The sequence below is a fragment of the Epinephelus lanceolatus genome, chromosome 3 (assembly GCF_041903045.1).
Source record: "Epinephelus lanceolatus isolate andai-2023 chromosome 3, ASM4190304v1, whole genome shotgun sequence".
In the NCBI taxonomy this organism is placed as follows: Eukaryota; Metazoa; Chordata; class Actinopteri; order Perciformes; family Serranidae; genus Epinephelus; species Epinephelus lanceolatus.
The window spans coordinates 19,710,694-19,734,821 of record NC_135736.1 but is presented as its reverse complement, the minus strand read 5'-3'; the positions used below and the strand labels follow the sequence as shown (position 1 = coordinate 19,734,821).

At 39.5% G+C, this 24,128-nt stretch overlaps 2 protein-coding genes and 1 long non-coding RNA gene across 7 annotated transcripts in view; 2 read left to right on the top strand and 1 right to left on the bottom strand.

Moving 5' to 3' along the window:
* The window catches only part of LOC144458279 (uncharacterized), a 36,707-nt gene extending 27,696 nt beyond the window's left edge, over positions 1-9,011 (top strand). For 2 of the 4 annotated variants that reach the window (XM_078166085.1, XM_078166089.1), the window contains 9 exons: positions 2,475-2,518; positions 2,614-2,687; positions 2,923-3,137; positions 3,257-3,510; positions 3,629-3,757; positions 4,982-5,120; positions 7,076-7,120; positions 7,458-7,490; positions 8,582-8,694. In XM_078166085.1, the coding sequence (XP_078022211.1) occupies positions 2,475-2,518; positions 2,614-2,687; positions 2,923-3,137; positions 3,257-3,510; positions 3,629-3,757; positions 4,982-5,120; positions 7,076-7,120; positions 7,458-7,490; positions 8,582-8,694 (1,046 nt within the window). Of the gene's footprint in view, positions 1-2,474; positions 2,519-2,613; positions 2,688-2,922; positions 3,138-3,256; positions 3,511-3,628; positions 3,758-4,981; positions 5,121-7,075; positions 7,121-7,264; positions 7,303-7,457; positions 7,491-8,581; positions 8,695-8,871 lie in introns of those variants that run through there. The other 2 variants (XM_078166086.1, XM_078166087.1) reach the window with 2 other exon arrangements.
* On the top strand, positions 8,865-10,874 carry LOC117254685 (uncharacterized). The gene is made up of 4 exons (XR_013490752.1): positions 8,865-9,133; positions 9,783-9,830; positions 9,978-10,007; positions 10,113-10,874. It is a non-coding gene; the product is annotated as an uncharacterized LOC117254685 (long non-coding RNA).
* Positions 10,875-16,788: 5,914 nt separating this feature from the next.
* Positions 16,789-22,179, bottom strand: LOC117255768 (regulator of G-protein signaling 5). Of its 2 annotated transcripts, XM_078166084.1 has the most exons (6): positions 20,343-22,179; positions 19,953-20,253; positions 19,809-19,865; positions 19,657-19,709; positions 17,697-17,860; positions 16,789-17,605 (listed from the first exon to the last, which is right to left on the bottom strand). In XM_078166084.1, exons 2-6 carry the CDS (start codon positions 19,994-19,996, stop codon positions 17,438-17,440), a joined length of 486 nt encoding a protein of 161 aa, XP_078022210.1. In that variant the 5' UTR covers positions 19,997-20,253; positions 20,343-22,179; the 3' UTR covers positions 16,789-17,437. The 2 variants fall into 2 exon arrangements, with proteins under 2 accessions (XP_078022210.1, XP_033480836.1); XM_033624945.2 differs by lacking the exon at positions 20,343-22,179 and having other exon boundaries at positions 19,953-20,300.
* Positions 22,180-24,128: the final 1,949 nt, after the last annotated feature.

The following is a 24,128-nucleotide window of genomic DNA, read 5'->3' as shown; positions in this document are numbered from 1 at the left end:
GCATACTGAGGCTGCGCTGTCAAGTAGTTTATTATCCAGGAGGTCAGGAAGTGATCTGCTCCCATTCCCTCCAACCAGCCTCTCAGTATGGGGGGCTGTGTAGTATTATACACACTTGAAAAGTCAAGGAAAAGGATCCTTGCACAACATCCCAGCTCCTCAAGTAGGTGTATTATGTGTAGTAGGTGGATTGCCATGACATTTTCTAGTCACTGATGGTCCCCAGTGGGTGAGGCCTACTGTCTTTGATGAGTGCTTGATTTTTCCTCTAGCATCGTCATCAAGTTATCATCAGTCATTATTGTCCAGTACTTTAAATATGAATACCTCAAAACAAATGATATTTTCATCCGCCTCAGCTGTACTTTGTGTTGTGCTAATTAGCTAATGTTAGCACGGTGAACTGAGATGGTGAACACAGAAAGCATTATATCTACTAAGCATGCCCGTGTTAGCATGCTGATGTTAGAATTTAGCTGAAAGCACCACTGTACTTAAAGCATAGCCTCACAGAGCAGCTAGCATGACTGCATACTCTTAGTTTTGTAACATTGTCACCAGCAAAAACAAGACAGGAAACAAGGAAGCACAGAATATCTAGACCCTTATTAACAGAATTAAAATTTAAAAGTAAAAAAAAAGTACTTTTTAATTTTTTTTTTTACTTTTACTCTAACCAATGTATATGCTGACACAGAATCTCAGATCTTAAAATGTACCCAAGAAATAGTATTTTACAAAACTGCATCTTGAGGATGCATAGTCTCATAAAATTTGGCCTTGCACTCCTTGTTCTAAAGATTGTTCTACTGCTTGAAGAAGCTAAATCTCTACTTTAAAGCATTTGTTCTTCCAATTTTCAACACAGCACAGCAACAACTGTTGAACATTTGAATTGCTATTTGGCAAAAACTTTATTACATTTTTATTCTGCCACATAATATTTTTATTTTGTGAAAACTATTAAGTTGATATGTACGGAAGCCGAGAACGGCCATGTATTATTCTCTTTTTTGTGCACTGTTATCTCATGATAATGACTTATTATTTCGTTATCTCAACATAACAAAGATTGTTTTCTCGTGATAACGAATTAACTATCTCGTTATCTCGATATAACAAAAATTGTTTTCCTGTGATAATTGTCAAGTCTGATGATTGTGCGCTGGTTAATATGATCATCCTGATTTCAGCCTACAAGAGCTGCCACTGGCTGGTCCAGGTGTCCCAGGGAGGTGAAAATGGCAGATCACATTATTGATCAATGCATCAGGATGTACTTCAATCAAGGTCTAACACAGGCAGAAAACGCATTGTGTCTTTCTGTTAGAGATGGCATTCAGATTAGTCCTTGTCATTTAAGGAGAAGACTAGCGTGGTTACAGCTTCACAGGTGATGGTTAAGTGATCCTGCTGAGATTGTTAACTTCATTAGCAACCAGATAAGAGGACCGGGTCGTCTTCATGGTTACTGAATGATACACGAGAGGTGCAGATTGGCTGGACTGCGTGTTAATCAAGACATGGTCCAAAGATAATCCGATCGGATTTGGGACCTGAAAATGTCCGTGTTAACAGGCTGCAACACTTCTTCTGAGAAGATGAGACTGCGTTGTGCATGGGCCGTGTGTGTTCCATATACTTTGGTTTATTGTGTTACATTTGATGTTACTATGAGGACAGTTGCGTTTATCTAATCGACGGGAAATCACATCATCTGCTATATTTGACGTACATGCCCTTATTTGGATAACACATCCTGGTATTCCCCACACACGGGAAGATGTTTTAAGCAAGTAGGGGGGGCTGCCAAGTGAATGAATGAATGAGTGACATCATTGTATATTTTTTTCCCTCCCTGGGACACCTGGACCAGCCAGTGGCAGCACTTGTAGGCTGAAATCAGGACGATCACATTAACCAGCGCGCAATCATCAGACTTGACAATTATCACAGGAAAACAACCTTTGTTATATCAAGATAACAAGATAGTTATTTCGTTATCATGAGAAAACAATCTTTGTTATGTCGAGATAACGAAATGATTAATTCATTATCACAAGAAAGCAATCTTTGTTATATCGAGATAACGAGATAATTAATTCATTATCACGAGAAAACGATCTTTGTTATATCGAGATAACGAGATAATTGATTCGTTAACACGAGAAAACAATCTTTGTTATATCAAGATAACAAAATAATTAATTCGTTATCACGAGAAAACAACCTTGTTATATCGAGATAATGAAATAATAAGTCGTTATCACAAGATAACAGTGCACAAAAAAAAGAATATTACATGGCCGTTCTCACCTTCTGTAAATATGTTAGTAACATATTGCTCGCACGTTAAAGCAGAGTTGTGTAGCACACAGTGTTAAAGCAGCTAAACATAAACATTAAAAAGTTACAATGTGATTTAAATATTAAAATAACATTATTTAAAACATATGAATGTGTGTCTTCACAAGGGCCTTCAGGAAGCTCGGAGCTTGAGGGTTGTGGAAGCGTTGCGGTAATCCCTTACATTCATTCATTCATTTGTTCCTTTATGTTTTGTTTCAAAAAGACACACCTGCACTTATCTGTAGAAATGATTGTCCTCTGCAGCAGGACTCCAGTGACTGGACTAAACTTGACCCTGAAGTGAACTGTACTGATGCTGACGAGGCTCCAACTTATAGGTAAAGATTACATCCTAAATACTGCGTCACAGCGAACTAGAACTACAGGAAACACTACTGCCTGGTTGTTGAAATTTTTCACAGAAGGAAAACAAAGCAATATTACACTAATAGTGTTAACCCTACATTTTGCACCAGTTAAAATCAATGCAGATACTCCCTAAATTTCCATTTACTCTGGTTTGTTCCTTCATGTACACGTACACAAACTCACATTTTTTCATTCACATTTTAGCCTACAGTCTGAAGCAGGAAACTTTGAATGCAGTGTCTCTGGTGTGCGTTGGGTCTGTAAGGAAAAGGTCAGCTTTAAGTACCAGTTTTGCTCTTTGAGTGGACACATGGAGAAGATTGAAAGCATGCAGTACATGCCTGCAGGTCCCCTGATGGACATCACAGCCATTGCTGGAAAGTTGGATGTAGTGTACCTGCCACACTGGATCGCCATAGGTAAGTGGACATGAAGGAAATGATAAAATATACTAACTTTTTATTTCTGACAGCATGCGTTCAAAAACTGATGCAACTCTTTTCCCTTCACTAACTGTATGTGCTCTTATTTTGTGCAGATGACAATCCTACAATATTAGACAAGTTTGCAGTCCTACACATAGATGACTGTGGAGATGTTGTGGAAAGAGTGTCTGAGGTCACATCGTCACATGTCAAGCTGTCTGAACCAGTTTTCTCTCTGAAATTGATCCTGGTGAAATATCTTGGCCTTTCGGTGGAAATACACTGTAAGGTGTTAATATACAAGGCCGACACACCATCCCTCAAACTCCACGTTTATCTGATCCCACCTGATCGTGCTCTGATACAGGTTATTTCAAATCTTATCAGTACCAATAATAATCTGTTATATAATAGCACCATGAATAAATAAAAAACAACAACACAACAACAGAGATGTTTTTCTGTTTGTTTGTTTCTATAAACAGGAATTGGAGAGAACCTTGTCACGTGATGGATACAAAAGAATCCATGAGCCACATCCAGTGAAGCCCCTGAAAATGCATGAGTGGTTCACCCTAACAGCAGATTTGGACGGCACAAAAATTCGCCCTGAAGTATGTATTGAACTGCTTTAAAATGTTTGGAGTTCATTGTGTTTGAGTACAATGGAACAGCAACTGCACTGATTTTTCATATTTTAAACTAGAATATGTGACCAAATGATCCAGCTTTACTTTACCACTCCACTTATGCATACACAAGCTGTGTGGCACTGTAGGCATTTTAATTAGATGTATCATCAAATGCTCACTGCAGCTGAAGTTCTTGAATACCAAAAAAAAACAACCTTACCGGAACACTGACATTATCATCATGAAAATATGTTTTCAGTAATATCTGCCAGAAAATATTACGTGATTTACTTAAGAGAGACTTTATATTAGGGCTTTGTCTTCTATATATGTCTGTATGTACACTGAACAAAAATTTAACACAACACTTATTTTTGCTTCCATTTTTCACAAATTTAAAGATCTAAGATTTTTTTTATGCAGTCAATAGATATATTTCTCTGAAATTTGGGTCGCAAATTTGGTAAAATCCATGTTAGTGAGAACTTCTCCTTTTCCCAGATAATCCATCCACCTGACAGATGTGGCATAACAAGATGCTGATTATACAGCATCGTTACTACACAGGTGTTCCTTACAATGGTCACAGTAAAAGCCCACTCTCTAAAATGTGTAGTTTTGTGACAACATGTTCCTCATGCAGTGCGACACATCTCCTTCACGTAGAGATCATCAGATTGTTGATTGTGGCCTGTGTAATGTTGACCCACTCCTCTTCAATAGCTGTGTGAAGTTGCTGGGTATTAGGTGGAATTGAATGGGCAGTCATACACACTGATTCTGAGCCTCCCAGACTTGCTCAATGGGTGACATCTGGTGAGAACATGCAAGAACAGCACTGACTGACTTTCTTGCCGTCAGCATGCCAATGGCCACTCCCTCAAAACTTGTGCCATCTGTGGCATTGTGATGTGTGAGTAAACTGAACATTTTAGAGTGACCTTTTATTTTGACCATTCTAAGGCACACCTGTGTAGTAATGATTCTGTATAATCAGCGTCTTGTTATGCCACACCTGTCAGGAGGATGGATTATCTGGGAAAAGTTCTCACTAACATGTATTTTAACAAATTTGCGACCAGCAGTCGCACCATTACCACCACAATTTCATTTGCAAACATGAAAATGAAAAAAAGAAATATGTGATGGTGCACTCTTGTTCAAAGTGTAACTTCTTGCCCTTATTTATCTATTTTTTTTTCACAGGCAATAATGCTCACATATGAAAGCACAGAACCGAATTTCTTCCAAGTGTTGTGTACTAAAAATCCAGACACAAACTTTGCGCTTGAGCTCAAACAAAAAAATGAGCTTCAACCAGTGTGGACCTGTGAGATTCAAAAAGGTCAGTTTTACATAATACCACACTAACTTACCTACACTGCCTGTGTACCACTTTCATTCCTATACACTGTCTTTCTGCCTGTTCGCTGTGCTTCTCAAAGAGATACACACACCTTCAAAAAAAAGCTAAGGCAGGGCCAACTCAGCATCTTCTATTAGTGCTACAGTTAGAGTAAGAAAGCCATGCCTCCAAAAATAAGTTTTGGGGTTGGGGAAAAATCTGATAATTAATAAATCTAATTCTTCAAAGTCACATAAATGTCCTTAAAGAGCTGAAATTTGAAATTTGAATGGTGTTTGTGGCTCAAGGCATGCAGGAGGAGTAGTCAACCAAAAAATGTACAGAAGAATGATAATAAGGCTGGGTATAATAATAAAGTCCAGTAAGATACTGTAGCTGCTGGTGCCAGTCAGGTTTTGCGTTTATGCATCCATTCTCTTCTTGATGTACATTATAATGTCATTATTCCTTAATGTGGAGACACCACCAGGATCTTGCTGGCATTGGGTAAAAAACAAAAAGGGGAAATGAAGAGCTCCTTCTTTAGTGTCAGTATGGGCTCACAACGTTAGGCTGGTTCATTCATGAGGTTATTTGTGCCTTAGATCATAAACCAAAAGTCTTACTCTGTTTACTCCTACATATGTCCCATCTGTTGGGTGCTACATGACATCCTGCACATTTGTGTACCAAGATTACTTTACTGAAAATATCTCATTAACTTGACGTAAAAACAAATTGTCAGAGAACTAAAGAACTCCTTCTGGTAAACAAGTGGCAAACCATTCGAGTGAGGTCACCAACTATCTTGTTCAAAGATGGCTGCACCCTGCTGAAATACAATCTTTTCTTATGGCAAAGCTAGGTGGATATCAAGTCTGTTTGTGGTGTCATATCTTAAGGTAAATCCTAAGGTAAAATCAAACGAACCATAGTCATATTGTTCAGTGTTACACCTCCTCTTTAAAGCCACTGAATGAGTGGCCTCTTATTCACTGTGAACATGAAGCCACTACACCATTAAAATAATTTATGCAGCAGCAATATTGATCCCAGATGTCTAAAAGATCTTAATAGAAACTTGAGGTGTGATTAGTTATTCAATTAACCATGTGTGGTTTAGAATAAATATTATCTACAGCTGAAAATCATCGCAAAATACGTATAAATATGGCCCATTTCACAGAGAAGTACATCCTGTTGAATTGAAATCACTGAGATGAGGGTCATGTTACCTGTAAGAAGTGTAAACACTAAAAGACAATTATAATTAAGTTATCAAAGGAGTTGAGGTGTCATCTAAGGGGTTAAATCTGTGTGTATGCGCATGTATGCGTGTCTTAGAATGCATGTATGCATATAAATGTTTATCATACATTAATATGTTCAAATATTAAATGATGATTAAAATGTTTATTCATCTTCTAACCGCTTCATCCTCTTGAGGGTCGCGGGGGGGCTGGAGCCTATCCCAGCTGACATTGGGCAAGAGGCAGGGTACACCCTGGACAGGTCACCAGACTATCGCAGGGCTGACACATAGAGACAAACAACCATTCACGCTCACATTCACACCTACGGACAATTTAGAGTTATCAATTAACCTAGTCCCCAATCTGCATGTCTTTGGACTGTGGGAGGAAGCCGGAGTGCCCGGAGAGAACCCACGCTGACACGGGGAGAACAAGCAAACTCCGCACAGAAGGGCTCCCACACCCAGGATCGAACCGGCAACCCTCTTGCTGTGAGGCAAGAGTGCTAACCACCACACCACCGTGCTGCCCCCGATTAAAATGTTACCTCTGTTTAAATTTTTGAAAACAAAAAAGCAACTGGGCCAGCTACTTAGTGTAGTATTCTGGTACTTTGATCAGCCTGCTGTAGTATTTTTGTCATTAATGCATAGAGTCTGAAACAAATGCATTATTATGCAACTGTCATTTTATGTTGTGCAGGTGCCGAATCATCAGCAGGACCATGTGACAGTGCAACAGCAAGTGGTAGGTACAGAGCAAAAATGATTAAGGAACTTAATAGTATAAAAACATGCAAGTTTTAATGCTTCCTAAAATTATATTTGTCTGAAATACGGATAAAATATCTTGTTCAAAATACATTATTCTTGGTTGATTCTGGAAATTTAGGACTGCACATTGAATCAACCTAATTTATGCTTTATGTAAGTATATCTATACAGTGTCTGGAGCTCAGTGTTTAAAAAGTAGTGTTTGTTTTTTTACCAGAATGCAATGTCAGCATTGTTTGTATTTTCATTAGGTTTATATCTTAAACCAGTTTTTGTAATTGAACATTGTGTATGTGCCTTTTTTTTTGCAGCTGAACAATCCTCCGAGCCTGGTCCAAGTTACAGTGAGCTGTTTTCTATTTTCTGAATGTGAAACACTACAGCAAAGCTGTTTTTAAACCAACTTCTAATTTTTAATTTTACTTTCAACTTAATCCCTCTGCGCAGTATGTATCACCTGAACATTTGTTACTGTAGCCAGGTGTTGTAAGTTTTACTAGTAAGTGTTAAGCTAAAATAATTTGCCTTAGTTCATCCTAGATGCTCATGTGAAATGACAGAAATTTTGCCTTTCAGGCATTAATTCACTGAGTGACTCAAAAACAGGCAGGTAACAAGGGGATAAGTTTAGCTCAAAACCAGGAGGAGCAAGATGTGGATAAATTAAGTTAAAAAAGTCCCTTCTTTAAGCCATATTTGTATTTTTACACAGAACCAAACAACGGCGGCATCATGTAGCTCCAGTGTGTGATTTTAGACTGCATGCTGGCATCGTGGAACCAAAAGAGGTGTGACATATAACACAACAGCGTTAGCCTCTAGTGTGACATATAATATATGTCAGTACTACTTTCTGAACAATAACAATAGCATAACATAGCAATAATAATAATAATTTACCATCCTTGTTATATGTAAGGTAAGGAGCTCACGGACCTTATTGTTTTCCCAACGTGGACATTTTTAGATGTTGTTCTTCTTCTCTGAGTTAGCTACTAACTGCTACCACCTACATTTTAAATCTCTCAGTGGTGGGTTGCACACGTAACACTTTGTCAAAATGTCACACCCATCAGGCCAATGATTCCATCCTGCCTGCTGTCCTGATAATACAGATGTTGCCTTGGCACTGTTACCACCTCGGATGCCGCCTTAAAAGCGATACAACTCAAAGATCCAAAGATCTTTGACTGAGTACAAACACAGACTGGAAAGAGAACACAAACCAGACAAGTTTCATTTTGGCTTTTCATCAAATTACTCAGAATTAATTAGCGATGCTGAAATAACCTGCTGCCAGCAACGCCGGACATTATGTGATAAACCTCTTTGTATAGTTTATCTTTATGAATCAAGAGAGTCTGATGCAAAATATTCATGGTCAGATTTTTAATCTGTCACTCATGAAACATATTTTTTTTCCCTTTGTCCTCAGATAAACACCAGGTAAGTGATCTCACATGTCTTAAGTTTGATGGTTCTCACACAACTGATGCTGTAGTCAGTGAGCTTCTCAGCAACAATATTATCCACCAATACATAAGATAAGATAAGATACACCTTTATTAATCCCACAATTGAGAAATTCCAGTGTTACAGCAGTCAAGGGGAAAGAGTCAAATTAAAGATTTCAATATTTAAAAACTTAAAAAACTAGGCATGTTGTTATTGTTAAATGACGTAGTTAAATCATATCCGTTTGTTTATTCACTTTGAATTTATCAGAGAGCAACAATCACAGCGGAGGTAAAGAAGCTTCTGAATACATTGTATGAGCTGAGAAATGAAGAGTTCAAAGCTTTCAAGTGGCACCTGCAATGCATCACAGAGTGCCAACGGGAGAACAGCGACAGGATCGACGTGGCTACATTGATGCTGCAGTCCTATACCCAAGAAGAGTCTGTGAAGGTGGCCAAAGACATTTTCAAGGAAATTCAGAGGAATGATCTGGTGCAGCGGTTGTCAGACACCAGTTCAGGATCAGAATGTAAGTTGTGGAACAAAAAACAGTAGTTGCATATTCAGTGGCCCCATTTTATACTTAAACTATAAATCAGAAACTTTGTGTGCAGAGTAGCTCTTCATTGAAAATACATGTTGACAGACTTTGTTTATTCTAAGTACAGGACATGATAGTATTATGTAGATGTAGTTATCATGTTCAAAACTAATGTTTGCTGTATTCCTCACAGAGAGTAAGTGACTTAGTTAAAGATGTTGTCCATAGTAACAGTTCAATCAGGAGAGACAGGTAAATAAAGTAATGATAATTGTGTATTACAGATTACAGGTGTACAGATCAACAGATAATACGTGATGATTAAGATGTGACAGAACAGACTTTGGCGATTAGACTCTACAGGAAGATTTTGTAATTGCGGGGCGTCTGCCCTGAGCAGCAGCAAGATGAATCCCTCTATGAAGTCCAGACACTGGTGGTGGTGTCGGCTGGTGACTCTAACACTGACAGACAGCCCCACCTCAAAAAATCCAAACTATCCCATTAACAGATAATGTTGATGAATGCAGCAATGATTCATCTTCCGTACCTGAAAAGGGCTTTACCCGTGTGCCTACATGTTCTGATAAACATGGTTGATTTTACCCTAATTTAATTTTCATTCAATGTGTTGCAGCTGCAGGATCATCAGCTTTAGCATCTGGTGTGGATACCACGGAGGGAGGTAGGTGCCCAAGATTTTGTACAGACTTTAATGGTGTCCAGAGGATGAATTATTTATTTGGAGATCATCAGATATTGCATCTAGCGTCACCCTGAGGTTGACATTTTCTGTTTGTCTTTTGTTTTTTTGGATGGCTGTTCCCCTCAGGCTCTGGTTCAGCAGCAGAAGCTGAAGAAGGTGAGGACACCTTTCTCTCAGCCCTGCTTTTTTATTCTGATAGAAGAATCTAACAGCTTGACTGATTTCTTAAATCTAACGTGACCTCCTCTGCTGCTCCTGAAGGGTCTAGAGGTTGCCATCAGGAACAAGATTGAGCAGGAAGTGACGCAGAAGGCAAGCTCATCCCTTCACAAGCCACTGAGTGTGGTTAAAGGGGCTGATGGTAAAGGCAGCCCAGGAGCAGCCCGTCCAGGAACCAGCTCCAATTAGGACATGATGCACAGACCTGAGGCTGAGCGTGCTAAACTCAAGGACTTGAACGACATTGATCCTGTGACTCAGATTTAAGATTATTTTTTGGGCTTTTGCCTTTAATGTACAGGACAGAGTGAAATGGGGTGAGAGAGAGAGAGAGAGCGGGGGGTGACATGCAGCAAAGGGTTGCAAGCCGGAGTCGAACCTGCGACCGCTGCAGCGAGGCGTTGCCTCTGTACATGGGGCGCCGGCGCCGGCGCTACCGACGCCGCTTTTGATTCCTGAATGTTTCAGCCGACTTCAGACATGTAGAAGTAGTGAGAAACCCCTTATGCACTGCACAGTTTACAAATGAATGTATAAAATAAGAGACATGCTAGATGTGATGTGTGTCACAGGGTCATGGGAATTATATACACCTCCACTAGGGGGCACCACATGACTTTATTGACTCTCATGGAGTTTCAGATTTGTTTGCTTGTTTAAAAATCCTGATTGAAAACAGAACATAAGAAACCATGATTTTATGAGCTTTGGATTGTACCACCCTAAAACAGGTTTGTATCATTCCTATTGTATGATTGTACAGAAAACAACAAATAATCAGAGTAAAAAAATGTGAGTCTTAAACCTGTCACTGTCAAAGACCCTTTAAGATAGATGGGTTCATGACACTTTGCAAGTGTAAATCACTGTCTCTGTGATTATTTTATTGGTCATGATTTTAGAATAACAGAAGACTTCAGCTACATCAAGGCTCAGGGAAGTGCTGTTGCACACGGACAGTGTAGACAATCACAGGTGGCTTCCCAACATAAACCCATATATATTAGTTAGAAATGGTGACATGGAGAGCTCAGTCCAACAGTCCTTAAAATGTCTTAACACCTTTTTTTAATAAAAGGCCTTAATATATAATCTATGCTTAATATTGAATAGGTCTTAAATGATTTTTGTCATGTCACCTCACAAATTTCCAGTGTTGTGTCGAAGCCTATTTAACACTGACGGTGTGTGCTACGCATTTTAACAAGAGGGAAACACCATTCGCCAGGGGAACAGACTTCAAATCAACAACTGCATGAGCGCAGTGGCCCTATTTTCACTCCATTTATGAATACGATCGGGGGATGTTCACCTAAACCCTGGACCTATTTTCCAACAAGCGGAACAAGCAACAGCGAAAGACAACACTCCGACGCAGATTGTATCTCCAGTGACTGAATCCCTCCAACCTGCATTGGCATCTGTAACAATCCTGCAACCCACTCCTCGGGCTCCGGTGCTGCCGGGAGGTGTCTATGTTGACGGGGTCGGCGCGGGTGCTGCTCCTGGGGGTCGGGTGGTGGAGGTGATGTCCCATCGGCAGGATGGTTTGGAGGAGGCACAGACGGATGGACAGATCCACTCGGCCGCCGTCGCTGGAGTTGATCCACCTGACGGCCGGGGATCTACATGTGCCATGGAAGCTGCTGGGCTAACGTGGCAGCCAGCGCTGTATCCCGGTGGATCCGCGGTGGACTCAGCGCTCTGTCATCCAGCGCAACCTGAGCGCTCCAAAGACTTTGTCGCTGACACTGGGGTGAGTCCTGATGCCCATGGTTATGCACACAAGCTGATAACCACAGACAGTAATCACGAGAACAAACGTGGGACAGTAGGCAAGTGTAAACAAACACGGAAACAGACGAGGGGCAAAATAGCCTCACGTCTTTGTGCAAATACAAAACAAAGAGAACTCAAACTTTTTCAAACTGTAAATCATGCACAAGTTATTTGGAATCCTGAATCAAAACCTAAAGGCCTGCTAGGTGGTCATATAAATATCAGAAGCTTATTACCAAAAATAGATCAGATTAGGAAACTGCTTATGGAATCCAACTTGGATTTCTTATGTATATCAGAGAGCTGGTTGAATTGTAATATCTCTAGTGATCGAATCAGTGTATTAGGATACTCATGTTATAGGAAAGATAGAACCTCGAGCAAGGGAGGGGGTGTTGTAATTTATATAAAGGAGCATTTCAGATGTTTTAACCTTGATTTGAGCATTAACTTAGAGTGTTTGGGACTTACTGTGACTCTCTCACCAAATATGAATTTTAATATTGTTGTTCTGTATAACCCTCCCCCTCATGGTGCAGATTTTTACAATGAACTAAATAGTCTTCTTCCTGTTTGTGACACATGTAATGAATGTATCTTACTTGGTGATTTTAATATAAACTGGATGGTTAAAAGCGAAAAATCTAAATTGAAACCACTCATGGAGAAATTTAAATATAAACAGCTGATTGATAAACCCACGCGCATTACAAGAAAGAGTGAGACACTCATTGATCTGATTTTTACAAACAGGCCAGAGAGAGCAGTAAAAACGTACAATCTAATCACTGGCCTCTCAGATCATAATATGATACTAATAGTAAGAAAGCTAACAAAAAAACGCTTAATTCACCATAGCAAAATTGAAAATCAAAAGACAACAGGAATTCCTAAGTCAAAAATGGCAGATTTTGAATATGAGTTATCACAAGTAAACTGGGAAACCATAACTAAGGAGTCAACGATAAATCACAATGTAAACAATTTCACCTCAACTTTAGGCAGCTTGATAAGTAAACATACAAAAACATGGAAAAGTAGACCAAAGAAATCCTCCCTCCCATGGTTTAATAATGATATCTACCAACTCATCAAAAAGAGAGATCTTGCCCTTAAAAGGTCTCTAGTGACGAAAAACAATACTGACCACCTTACCTTCACCAGTCTGAGGAACAAAGTGGTGTCTGCGCTATGGAAGGCCAAGAGCAACTATTTCCACAAACTAATTGAAGAGGCTAATGGCAGCAGCTCTAAACTGTGGCAGCAGATCCATAGACTAACAGACACAAGTAAACATAAACACCCTAAAATAACCAATCTTAAAGTAGACAATAACCTAATTGACAGTAACGAGTCAATTGCAAATGCTTTTAACCACTTTTTTGTTGAGTCTGTACACGAACTAGCAAGCCATTTTAAATCAACTGACCTCAAGACATCCCCTGAAGACTGTGATAATGCCTCCTTAGATGGTTTTCGCATTAAAGAAGTATCCAGTGATACAGTTAAAAAGGTTATTACAAACATGAACAACTCAACGTCAAAAGATATTGATAACTTAAACGCTGGTTTAATAAAGAAATATCAGAAATATTTATTGCAGCCTATCACTCACTTAGTGAACCTCTCAATAAGAACTAATACATTCCCAGAAAGCTGGAAAACAGCAATAATTACCCCGATTTACAAGTCGGGAGACAAGGACATGGCAAGTAACTAGAGGCCTATTGCCATTCTCCCTATAGTCTCAAAAGTCCTGGAAAAGGTTGTTGCTATACAACTGATGGAATATTTGGAGACCAGCCAACTGCTCCATACACAGCAATTTGGATTTAGGCCTAAATACTCCACAGAAACAGCTAATTGCTATCTTATTGAGAGGGTCAAGGGTCTGTTGGTCAGGGGACATGTTGTGGGGACAGTGTTCTTGGACCTCAAAAAGGCTTTCGACACTGTCGACCACAGTGTCCTCCTGGCCAAGCTAAAATGTTTTAAATTGTCTGCAGATGCCATTCAGTGGTTTAAGTCATATCTGGAGGAAAGACAACAATGTGTCAAGGTAAATGGGGAAAAATCCCAATTTCTCACCAACAACATGGGCGTACCACAGGGGTCCATACTTGGACCACTGTTGTTCACTATGTACATTAATGACCTGCCGCTAAGTTGTCCAGGTGTCAGCTGCCAAATGTACGCTGATGATACTGTCATCTATGTATCTGCTAAAACAGCTAGCAAAGCAGCTGACCACCTCACACAAGCACTTGAGAAAGTCACTAATTGGCTTGAGTTGTCTCATTTAACCCTGAATGTTAAGAAAACTGTTTCTATGTGCATTTCTATCCGCAATAAGCCTATGTGTGACTTGTTTGAGGTGAAGATTAAAAATGAAATAATTACTGAGGTGAATAAGGTCAAATACTTGGGGATTATATTAGATAAGAACTTAAAATTTGATAAACAAGTACAGTACATCTGCAAGAAGGTTAAACCAAACCTCAACTGTTTTCGTTTTATCCGAAGAGACCTGTCATGCAAAGCTGCACATCTTTACATGCATGCTATGATTTTCTCCCATTTGTCATACTGTATCACGTCATGGTCACAAGCTTCTCAAGTCACTCTGAAACCCGTAGTAGCAATATATAAGCAAGCAATAAAAATTATGGATCAAAAACCCATGAGATGGCACCACTGTGGCATCCTGAGAAAACACAACCTTCTTGCATTTGAAAATCTCATAATTTACATAAATATCAGACTGGTTTTTAAATGTCTTTATAACTATGTATCACCCCTGTTTTCTGCACTGATAAAAAGACGTTTGAGCTCAAGTCAAATGAACACACGAGCCTCCTACAATGGTGACTGCATTGTTCCCAGGTGTACAACATCATTTGGACAATCTGCCTTCTCAGTAAAAGGCGTTAACCTATGGAACACTCTACCCACTCACCTGAAACTGGAGACTGATACAAATGCTTTTAACAGAGGACTAAAAGCATGGTTAAAAGCAAAACAACAATGTTCACATGTATAAATATGGACTTAGTTTAATATTGTTACTAATACCACGGTTGCGATCATGAATTTTGTTTGTTTTATCTCCTACTGCTGATCATATGCTCTGTGATCTTTGAATATTACTGTTTGCAATCATAACATCTGTTTGTTTTATCCCATTTGTTAATTATATGCTTTGTGTTTTTAGAATGCCGCCTATGGACTGGTGTTGAAAATTAGCACGTGTGCTACATACACCTAAGCAAAGGCATCTGGTCTGTCCACTGGGACAGTCTCAATGTATTTGTGATGTCCATATCAAATAAAATAAACCTAAACCTAAATACTGAAGTAAAGTGTAAGTACGTAAAAATTGTATTCAAAGGTTTACTATGTCAGATTGTTGTAATTTTTTTGTAAACATGCTTGCCAACCACAGAGTATAACTGTGCTATATTTGCAGGGGCTGTTTTTTTGTCAGTCTGGCACCTGGTCACCACCTTTTTATAAAGCTCTTATCTCACCCAAGGGCTGTGGGATACACACACATAAATGTCCCGATCACAGAATATAAAAAAATACAGGCAGGGTCTCTACAGAAAAATACGGCGCCACACACTGAGAGTGGGTTCTGTATGAGTCTATACAATGTTTTTTCTTTTGTAAGGGAAATCCTGCATAGTACCACATATTTTATGTATATTACTTAAATAAATGTACTCAATTACATGCTCAGGACTATCACCAGTGTCATTTTATCTTGATGTTTGTTTAGTTTTCTTTTAAAGTGGTACGACAAAGGTTTTTAAAAGTTTTACATTTAACCTGTGTATACCTGTGGACAGCCTGTGTGACTTGACCCCCAACAGTTTGGTCAGAGATTCAGGTGTGTTATGGCAGTAGTAGCTAATGTAGCCATGAGCCTGAAGCAAAGATGAAGAGGGGGCTACACAGGTCTGCTAACCTCACTTAATTCTAAATCCTCACCCCCAGTATATGTCATTTTTAAACTTGTAGTCTTCAGACTTGTCTAAGGCTGACTCAGGTGACATCATGTGAGTAAAACTTTGATGTGTTAGTTCCACTTTAATATATATGTTTGATTTAAAGACCTGAACTTAACCAAAGCAGTGTGACTGGGCAGAATACTGTACACAGTGATGGAAGGAGTATTCGTTTACTTAAGTTAAATTAAATGGACTGCACTTTTATAGTGTTTTTCTAGTCCTCTGACCACTTAAAGTGCTTTACACCACATCTTACATTCACCCATTAACACACACATTCACCGAGGCTACCACACACGGCGCCACCTGCTCCCCCGTAACCATTCATATGCTCTCACACACTGATAGAACAGCCATCCTGAGCAATTTGGGGTTCAGTATCTTGCATACTGGAGGAGTCAGGGATTGAACCGCTGATCTTCCGATCAGTGAATGACCTGCTCTACTTCTGAGCTTCAGCCGCTGTACTAGTACCACACTGTAGAAATACTTTTTCACAAATAAAAGTCCTGCACTGGAAATGTTACTTAAGTACAAATATGTAAGTATAATCAGGAAAATGTACAGGAAAAGTACTCAGTGCAGATATATTTCCTGTGTGACATAATATTATACTATTACATCATTAGATAATTATTATTCATGCATTCTATTCGATTTATTTTACTGGTGTATTTTGTTGAGGTAGAGCTTTTTTTTTTTTTTTTTCCTTAACCAATGATCATTTTCATTACTGATTAATCTGCTGATTATTTTTCCCATTAATCGATTATTTTATTTAATAGAGTAGAATAGTTTGTTTTGTGTGCAAAAATTCTTAATTTGTACAGAAACTAGTAACTAAAACTGTCAAATAAATGTAGTAAAGTAAAAAAAGAACAATATTCCCTCTAAAATGTAGTAGAAAGTGGCATGAAAGAAAAGAAAACTTCAAATACCTTGGATTTACTTGAGTAAATGTACATAGTTACGTTACACCAATGACTGAACATTACCACAGTGATGCACCATTGTGCCCTGCTCTGACTTTGGATTAAGAAGCCAAGGTGAAGCCAGGTGAAGCATGCTCAAGGTTCTCTTGAATAAACACCATCAGCTACAGAAGTGGGCGAGAATTTACTCAAGGCCGCTAATCCAGCCACACACCAGCACTGATAGCAAACCAGCCAGTGATAAGGCGGAGCAATGCTCTGATGTCAACATTCAGTCTAAAGCAGCTCATGCCAGAACATGAAATAAATAGAGCTTATTGATACCGATGCCATTAAATGCAACATATTGAGTTGTCTTCTATGAGGTATTTATTTAAATCTTGAGTGGGTGTCACTTGTAGCTTATGCAGTCTCTCTACATTTAGGTTTCATAATTAAGGTGTCTATGTGAGACTTTTTAACTATGTCTACAACTCAGTGTCCTGACAATAACAGCATGCATTATGCAAACAGTGCGCAAGGACAGCACATGGAAAACAATCACTAAACAAGATATTTGTTAAAATAATTGCCAATCACCATTTCAAGCAGTACAGATTCACCAGCACTTGTTTCTAAAGCAGGTCTGTGTTAATGAACAGCATGTTTAGAAAGCTTTGATGGCCTCCATGCAGTGAGGGGAGCGCAGGAACCGCGGGAAGGAGTCCTTCGCCATCAAACTGTAGATTCTCTGCTGTGCCCTGTCGAATGTGTCGGCACATGGAGAGTTCGTCACACTCAACAAAGCCTCCCGGGTTTCAGCGTCCAAGTTTACCTGAGGGGAAAACAGATAATTAGAAGATGCTCTTTAATTAGAGTCTACTCTTCATCCTGACTGCACGCGTCACCCTCTCCTCTCCACCCACCTCCTGTGGAGCTTCAGGGGTGATAAACTGGCTGTAGATGATGCTGGACTTGGTCTTCTGCAGGTTTGAAGGAGAGACCCTGTAGTCCTCACAGGCCAGCCAGAACTCAAGGTTCTCCTCACTGAACTCTGAGCACAGGAAGCTGCGAAATGCCTGCAGACCGCCTGGGAGACAGATGGATGAAAGAGAAAAGGAGAAGAAGAAGAGAGAAACAGGACGTGATGAATCAAGATGGGTTAATGTGAGAAGAAGGAAAAGCAAGCTGCAAACAACTCAGGCCAAAACTTCAGAGCATCTCATGCCTGCTTGGCTCTACGATGCAGCTCTGATGGCCAATTAACTATTCAAAAATCAACCCTCAACACACCTTTTCCATGTGGCTGTGTCATGGAAGATTTGTGTGATATCAGTGGTATCAAAATATTTGATATGGATTTATTTAAATGTTTTAATATATTTAATATTGAAGTGAGGCTATGTGACTTTCAGCAGTGTGCACAGTAGTGACATTTAAAGAGGACCTATTGTGCTCATTTATAGCCTACTTGTATTTAAGGTTTCTGCTAGAATATGTTTACATGCTTTAATGCTCAAATAACACCCTCTGTCTGAGATGCAGTGTTTTAGCGCCTGTCTCTTCAAGCCGCCCCTCCAAAAAAAAAAAGCCCAGTCTGCTCTGATTGGTCAGTGTTTTCAGGTGCTCCGTATCTCTGAGCCATCGAGGGGAATGACTGTAACACAATATGGCAGCACTTTCTACCGCGAAAAATCACCCATAAAAGCTTCCAAACACAACCAGACACGTTCCAACAGGAATATGGAAGAGAAATTTACAACATCGGATACCAAGTTTAAGTTTCCCTGACGTAAGTATGTAGCTACATTTGGCTGCGTAGGCTAAGTTAATGTAAACACTTACAGTGGTGTTCCTGTAGCAGATGACCATATACAGAAATACGTCACATTACAGCTTCATCTTGCAGCCAGAGTAGACAAAACAGTTGGAAACAGAGTATTCAGATCGTGTTAGGCCTCAAGTTTTTGCTTAGAGGGATTACTCTTACATATGTTTACCTCATTGTTTTAAACTTTGGCCACATTTAGTATGAACATCTTTCATTGTAACACTATGGAAAAACATAATAGATCTCCTTTACTGGAAATTGGGGTAAATGCTAAAATGTTAATAACAGTAACACATAGAAAAGAGTCAAAGTCTTAAGTTTGCTAGCATTAACCACCAGAGCTACAGGTCATACCAGACCAAGTAAGGCTGTAGAATTGAAATCTGCAAGAGTATAATGGGTCAAGTATATTTTTTATTGTGTATGAAATTGTCTTTTTATCAGAGGAATTGAAATAACGTATTTGTTTTTTCTCTTTAAATTGAGCAGTAATATTTTTTCCAGAGCAAGTAACAGTTCTGTTGACCAATATTTATATCAGAGCAATCAACTATTGTTATTTTTATGACATGTTTCTATTGAAATGCTAATATTCAGTCACTATTATAGCATTAAATTATTGCAACTTGAAGAGGATGTCATGACGTTCCTGAAGATTAGTGTTGTATGAACAGAGACATTCAGAGACATACTGAAAGATACATGAAAACTACCTGCTGTACAAGCTTAACAGTGTTTGAGTTTTTTGCATTGTTGTACATGGCAACAGACATTTTGTCTTGTCGCAATAGGAAAAGTAGATGTGTTACCATTTATGTTAGCGATTGATCTGTTCTATTCGAGCTTACAGTGAGGCAGCATGCACCTTACAAAACTGACGCAGCTTAATTAAATTCATACATCAACCATTTTGTTTTTCACAGTGGTGCTTTTCCTGCTGTGCTGTGTCAAAATGTCTCCTGTGAAAAAGAGCTGTTACATGTGTTGCTGAAATAATAAGCTGATATTGGAAAATAAAGAAACAAATGGTAAAAAAAAAAAAAAGCCTTTCTTACTTTTGCTGTTAAGCAGAGTTTCCAGGTCATGAGGAGCCTTTCCCTCCTGAACCCTGAGAAGAGAGACAGAAACAGTCAGAATTCAGCTTCAGTGTGATAACTGGCAGATACGTGGATTTATTTTAAATATTGGGTTCAGTAGGTTTACTTACTTGTGCTTGTGGTGAGTCTCAGCCAGATGGCTCAACTTCACCCTCATCACTTTTGCCCTGAAACACACAGGCACAATAAATCACACACGTATACAACACTTTCTGATTAATACAAATAACATGACGTGCCAGTTGCATACTTACTTCTCCAGGCATGACGTGGGCAGAGAGGAGAGCCCCTTACACATTGAGGTGTGTCGTTTGATAAAAACTTGCAGAGGTCAAACGAACAGACCAGGCTGTGTTTGAGCACAGTGTTTACTCTGAGTTTTTCAGTCAGCCAGTCTTCCCAACTGCAGTGTGCTGCTCTTATATAGCCTCTCTGTTTGCTGTCTGATCTGTCAATTTGCTCCCCTCAGACCAGCAGGTGCAGAGACGGGAGCTGAATAGAGAAGAATACAGCTGAATGAGGGAGGTGTCGTACATGCGTACAGGCTATGTTCACCTGTCAACGGGAGATAGAAATCAAGTCAGCACATATAATAGGAAAATTATGGCAGGAGGACCTCCATTATGTTTGTGTGTGTGTGTCACCTTTAGAGTATTTATCACAAGAGAATAAAGTGATGATGTAGAAGCAGGTGGGCTGGCAGCATCACTCATCTCTGAAGAGTCAGAGGACTGCAGGATGGAGAAATGAGTTTATAATGTTGATGGAAAAAATGAGACAAAACCCCGGGCAAGGTCATTAAATACAACAGCAATGATACCAACAAACAAATAAACAAAAGGTCCCTATGACACAGCCAAAGCAAGAGAAACAAAAGCCCACTCCCTCCATCTGTATGTTACAATTGCAGTTCATTTTAGTACAGTGTCTAGCTCCTATGACATGTTCTCTACAGTTACACAGACTGGCTATCATTAACTCAAATGATACAATATCTGTCATTAACTTGACCCACTCTTATATTCAGGATGAACTTGACGTTTCCAGTGGCGAAGGATGACCCTAGCAGCTGAGATAAAGCCTGTTAGAGGTAGAGCTATGCTGGTTTGGAGATCATGGATAGACATGACCTGTCCCCCAAGAGGCAAAGTTGAAGTGAGTCAGGAACAGGCCCACATTGCATGGATAAGGGTGCTTTCCTGCCTTTTACATTTCCAGCATAGATTGTTTTCTCGTGAACCCATTTTATGAAGATGGACTGGTGTAAAATAATATGGATGAGGTATCTTATAATGTATATTGTTATGCTTTTTTGACACTTTAGTGAACCTCTTATGTGTCTCTCTGTGGTCAGTGCACATCTTTATATCCCTGCAAATGATTTTATGTAATTAAAACATATAAAAATGTCTCTTTAAAGAATATTGTCAATTTTTGTTCAACTCTGTGTCATGTGCATGTTCTTATTATACTGTATATTTTCAGGGTGCACCTCCCAGCTCACTATTAATCCCCCTTTTTTTGGATGCTGATACATGGAAGCAATTTTCAAAGAGAGAAAAAGCCTCTCAGTAGCATATGTAATCTCTAACAGTGGTATTTATATTTAGTGTAAAACTAAACTTAGTGGAATAATGTACAACAGTTTGCTCAGCCTGCGTAATACAAGCGTATATGTGTCACCATGGGTCTTGCAGGTTAAGCAGATACTGGATGAATGTGGCTTGTTTCACCTCTGGCTCACACAAAAGTGTAGCGACATTAGCTGGTTAAAACCAACTGTTGAACAGAGGTTAAATATCAGTTTATACAAAAGTGGCAAAGTGAGCTCGGAAGTATGACATCATGTGATATATGTCAAAACTAAACAAGAGTTTAAACTGGAGAAGTATCTGTTGCATGAAAACCAAAAGTACAGACAGGCTGTTTGTAATTTTAGAGTAAATAACACCAGAATTCCTAAAGTAACAGGAAGATATGACAGGCTGGACAGAAACCAGAGGATCTGCAGCCTCTGTGGTGATGATCATGTGGGAGATGAGTTTCATATTTTGTTTGAATGTCAGAATGTAAGCTGGATGACTTACAGAGACAGGTATTAGTTAAACTGTCCATCTATGTTTACATTAATTTTATTATTACAATCAGATAAGCCACAAGTCATTTGTAAACTAGGTTATTTTTTGAAGAATGTCCTTCCTTTGTTTAAGTAGCATTGGCTGTACTTTAGCCACGCCGTGTGCCATTGTTTTGTTATTGTGTGTAATGTTTGTACTGGATGCCATGTGATATGGTCATGAGACAAATAAATGAAATGAAATGAAGAATTAATGTGCTTTTAAGAAATTATTTTGTCAAAAGACAATCAGACAACTATTGTCATAAAAGAGTATTTTTATAGCCTATGTAATTAATCATGTCTGGAGGGATCATTAGAGGTTCTGTTTTTAACATTCAGAGCATTCATATAGCAGCAGACCACTATTTGCTATGTAAACTTATTGTGGAGTAATGGTGCCCTGAGCAAAGACTGAAGTCAAGCTACCTCTGTGTGTGTTGTAATCTAGCCACACATGCAGTGTGTATCTCACTGACTCGCTCATTGCCACCATTTTGCACTGCACTCATACAGTGGTTACCGCTGATATCAGGATGCGGTTGTGGCCTCAGTGTAGCTCCCCCCCTCTGGTTTCCTCTGGTTAACACCATTAGCACTGTTGCTGTTCCTTAGCATTGTTTATGGCGTTAGCATTGTTAGCTGTTAGCCACCCTCTCAGCCACTTCCATGTTGAGAGCCATTTTCCAGACAACTCATGCGCTCTGAATTTTGCATACATTGCACTGAGGGCATTACATTTTGGTTTACTATACCTCTTTATGTTTATTTGTGCTTAATAACATCTGTAGTTTAATACTGTCTACATACAACCTCAGACGCTGTTCATTAAAAAGAAGTAATTTGAGGACATTGGAACTTTACTGTATTATTGCTGCATTTTATATAGGCCAGTCAGGTGTGACAGACTGTTCCTACAGACAAAAAAGACATTCCTAGCTTGGAGTGTGGAGCAAGGAAAAGTAATTCAGAGCTCGAAAATAACAAATCACAAGACTTTTAGAAATGTTGCATTATTTGCATTTTTGTTTTGCACAGCCATGTTCAGGTGTTGAAGTGAACAGCTTTAGACTTGAACAGTTACCCCTAACCATAGACTGTAAAAATAATAGACATAGCCACCGTGACGCCACCCAGTGGTTTGTGGACTGCCGTTTTGAAGCCTCGAATTTGCAAATAGCCTATATGCACATTTTTGGACGAGAGGGTGGAGCTGTGGAGGAGTGAGGAAGACACTACACACACCCACCTACACCGGCAACCAGACTGAACGCTGCACCTGGCTTGCTGTGCTAAATCCCCGCTAACAAAGTTAGCTTCCATAATCGAGGGAAACTTTAGAGGTAAGTATTAAAGTCATCTCAGTAACGTTAGCTAATTGCATACATGTCTAGGCCTACATTTGGCAAATATTACAAATAAGAGGAGTAGCCTAACGTTAACCTTGCGACGTTGTTTTAGCGTTAGTTGAAGATAACGTTACGGTGTGTAACCCATCACATTACAATATGTTGCGGTGTTTTCAGTTTTGTTGTTGCGCCAAATGTTCATTACACACTTGTGACTATTAAAAATAAACCCATTGTCCTCAGATGAGAGTGTCATTATTTTGTCAAAAACTACTTAAAGGGATAGTGCACCCAAAAATGAAAATTCAGCCATTATCTACTCACTCACATGCCGAGGGAGGCTCAGGTGAAAAATGTCATTTGAACTCTGTTTTTAGCCTCATTGTAGCCTGTAGCTCTAACTGCCTCTCTGGGCACCATGTTCACGTGTGCACGCTTGCGCACAAGACCAGCAAAAGCACGTGAACACACATGAACGCGGTGCCCGTGTCTCACGGTCTCGTGCAAGCGCGCACACGTGAGCGCAGTGCACAGAGAGGCAGTTAGGGGACTCTAAAACTTCACCTGAGCCTCCCTCGGCATATGGGTGAGTAGATAATGGCAGAATTTTCATTTTTGGATGCACTATCCCTTTAAAGTTCAAAGACAATGTCCTTCTAATCCCAAATAGCTCAGAGAAATTGAAAGCTGGGTTCTCTGATGCTTTTGTCATTTTCTTAATAGGTCACATTTTTTTATGGGGGGGGGGAGGGGGGGTGGACCCTGGACCGGTGACCTCAGTGTCTCAAAATTCCTGGCTACGGGCCTGGTGGAGGACCTTTTTTTCTTTAATAACCTGTGAGATTTTTAAGAGCAAGCAGCCGAAACTCAGTATGCTTTGTCAAGTGTCTGATACAAGTCACGAGCAGTCACCCACAGACTGTATAAACACAGTGTCCCAGCCTGTTCATCCTCCACACACACAC

What these genes read in the sequence shown, in the direction of transcription:
- LOC117255768 (XM_078166084.1), bottom strand. Translation starts at nt 19,996, where the DNA reads ATGTGTAAGGGGCTCTCCTCTCTGCCCACGTCATGCCTGGAGAA. An exon ending in GAGACTCACCACAAGCACAA is followed by an intron (nt 19,710 to 19,808) that starts GTAAGTAAACCT and finishes CTCTCTTCTCAG; the next exon opens with GGTTCAGGAGGGAAAGGCTC. An exon ending in CCCCTGAAGCTCCACAGGAG is followed by an intron (nt 17,606 to 17,696) that starts GTGGGTGGAGAG and finishes TTTTCCCCTCAG; the next exon opens with GTAAACTTGGACGCTGAAAC.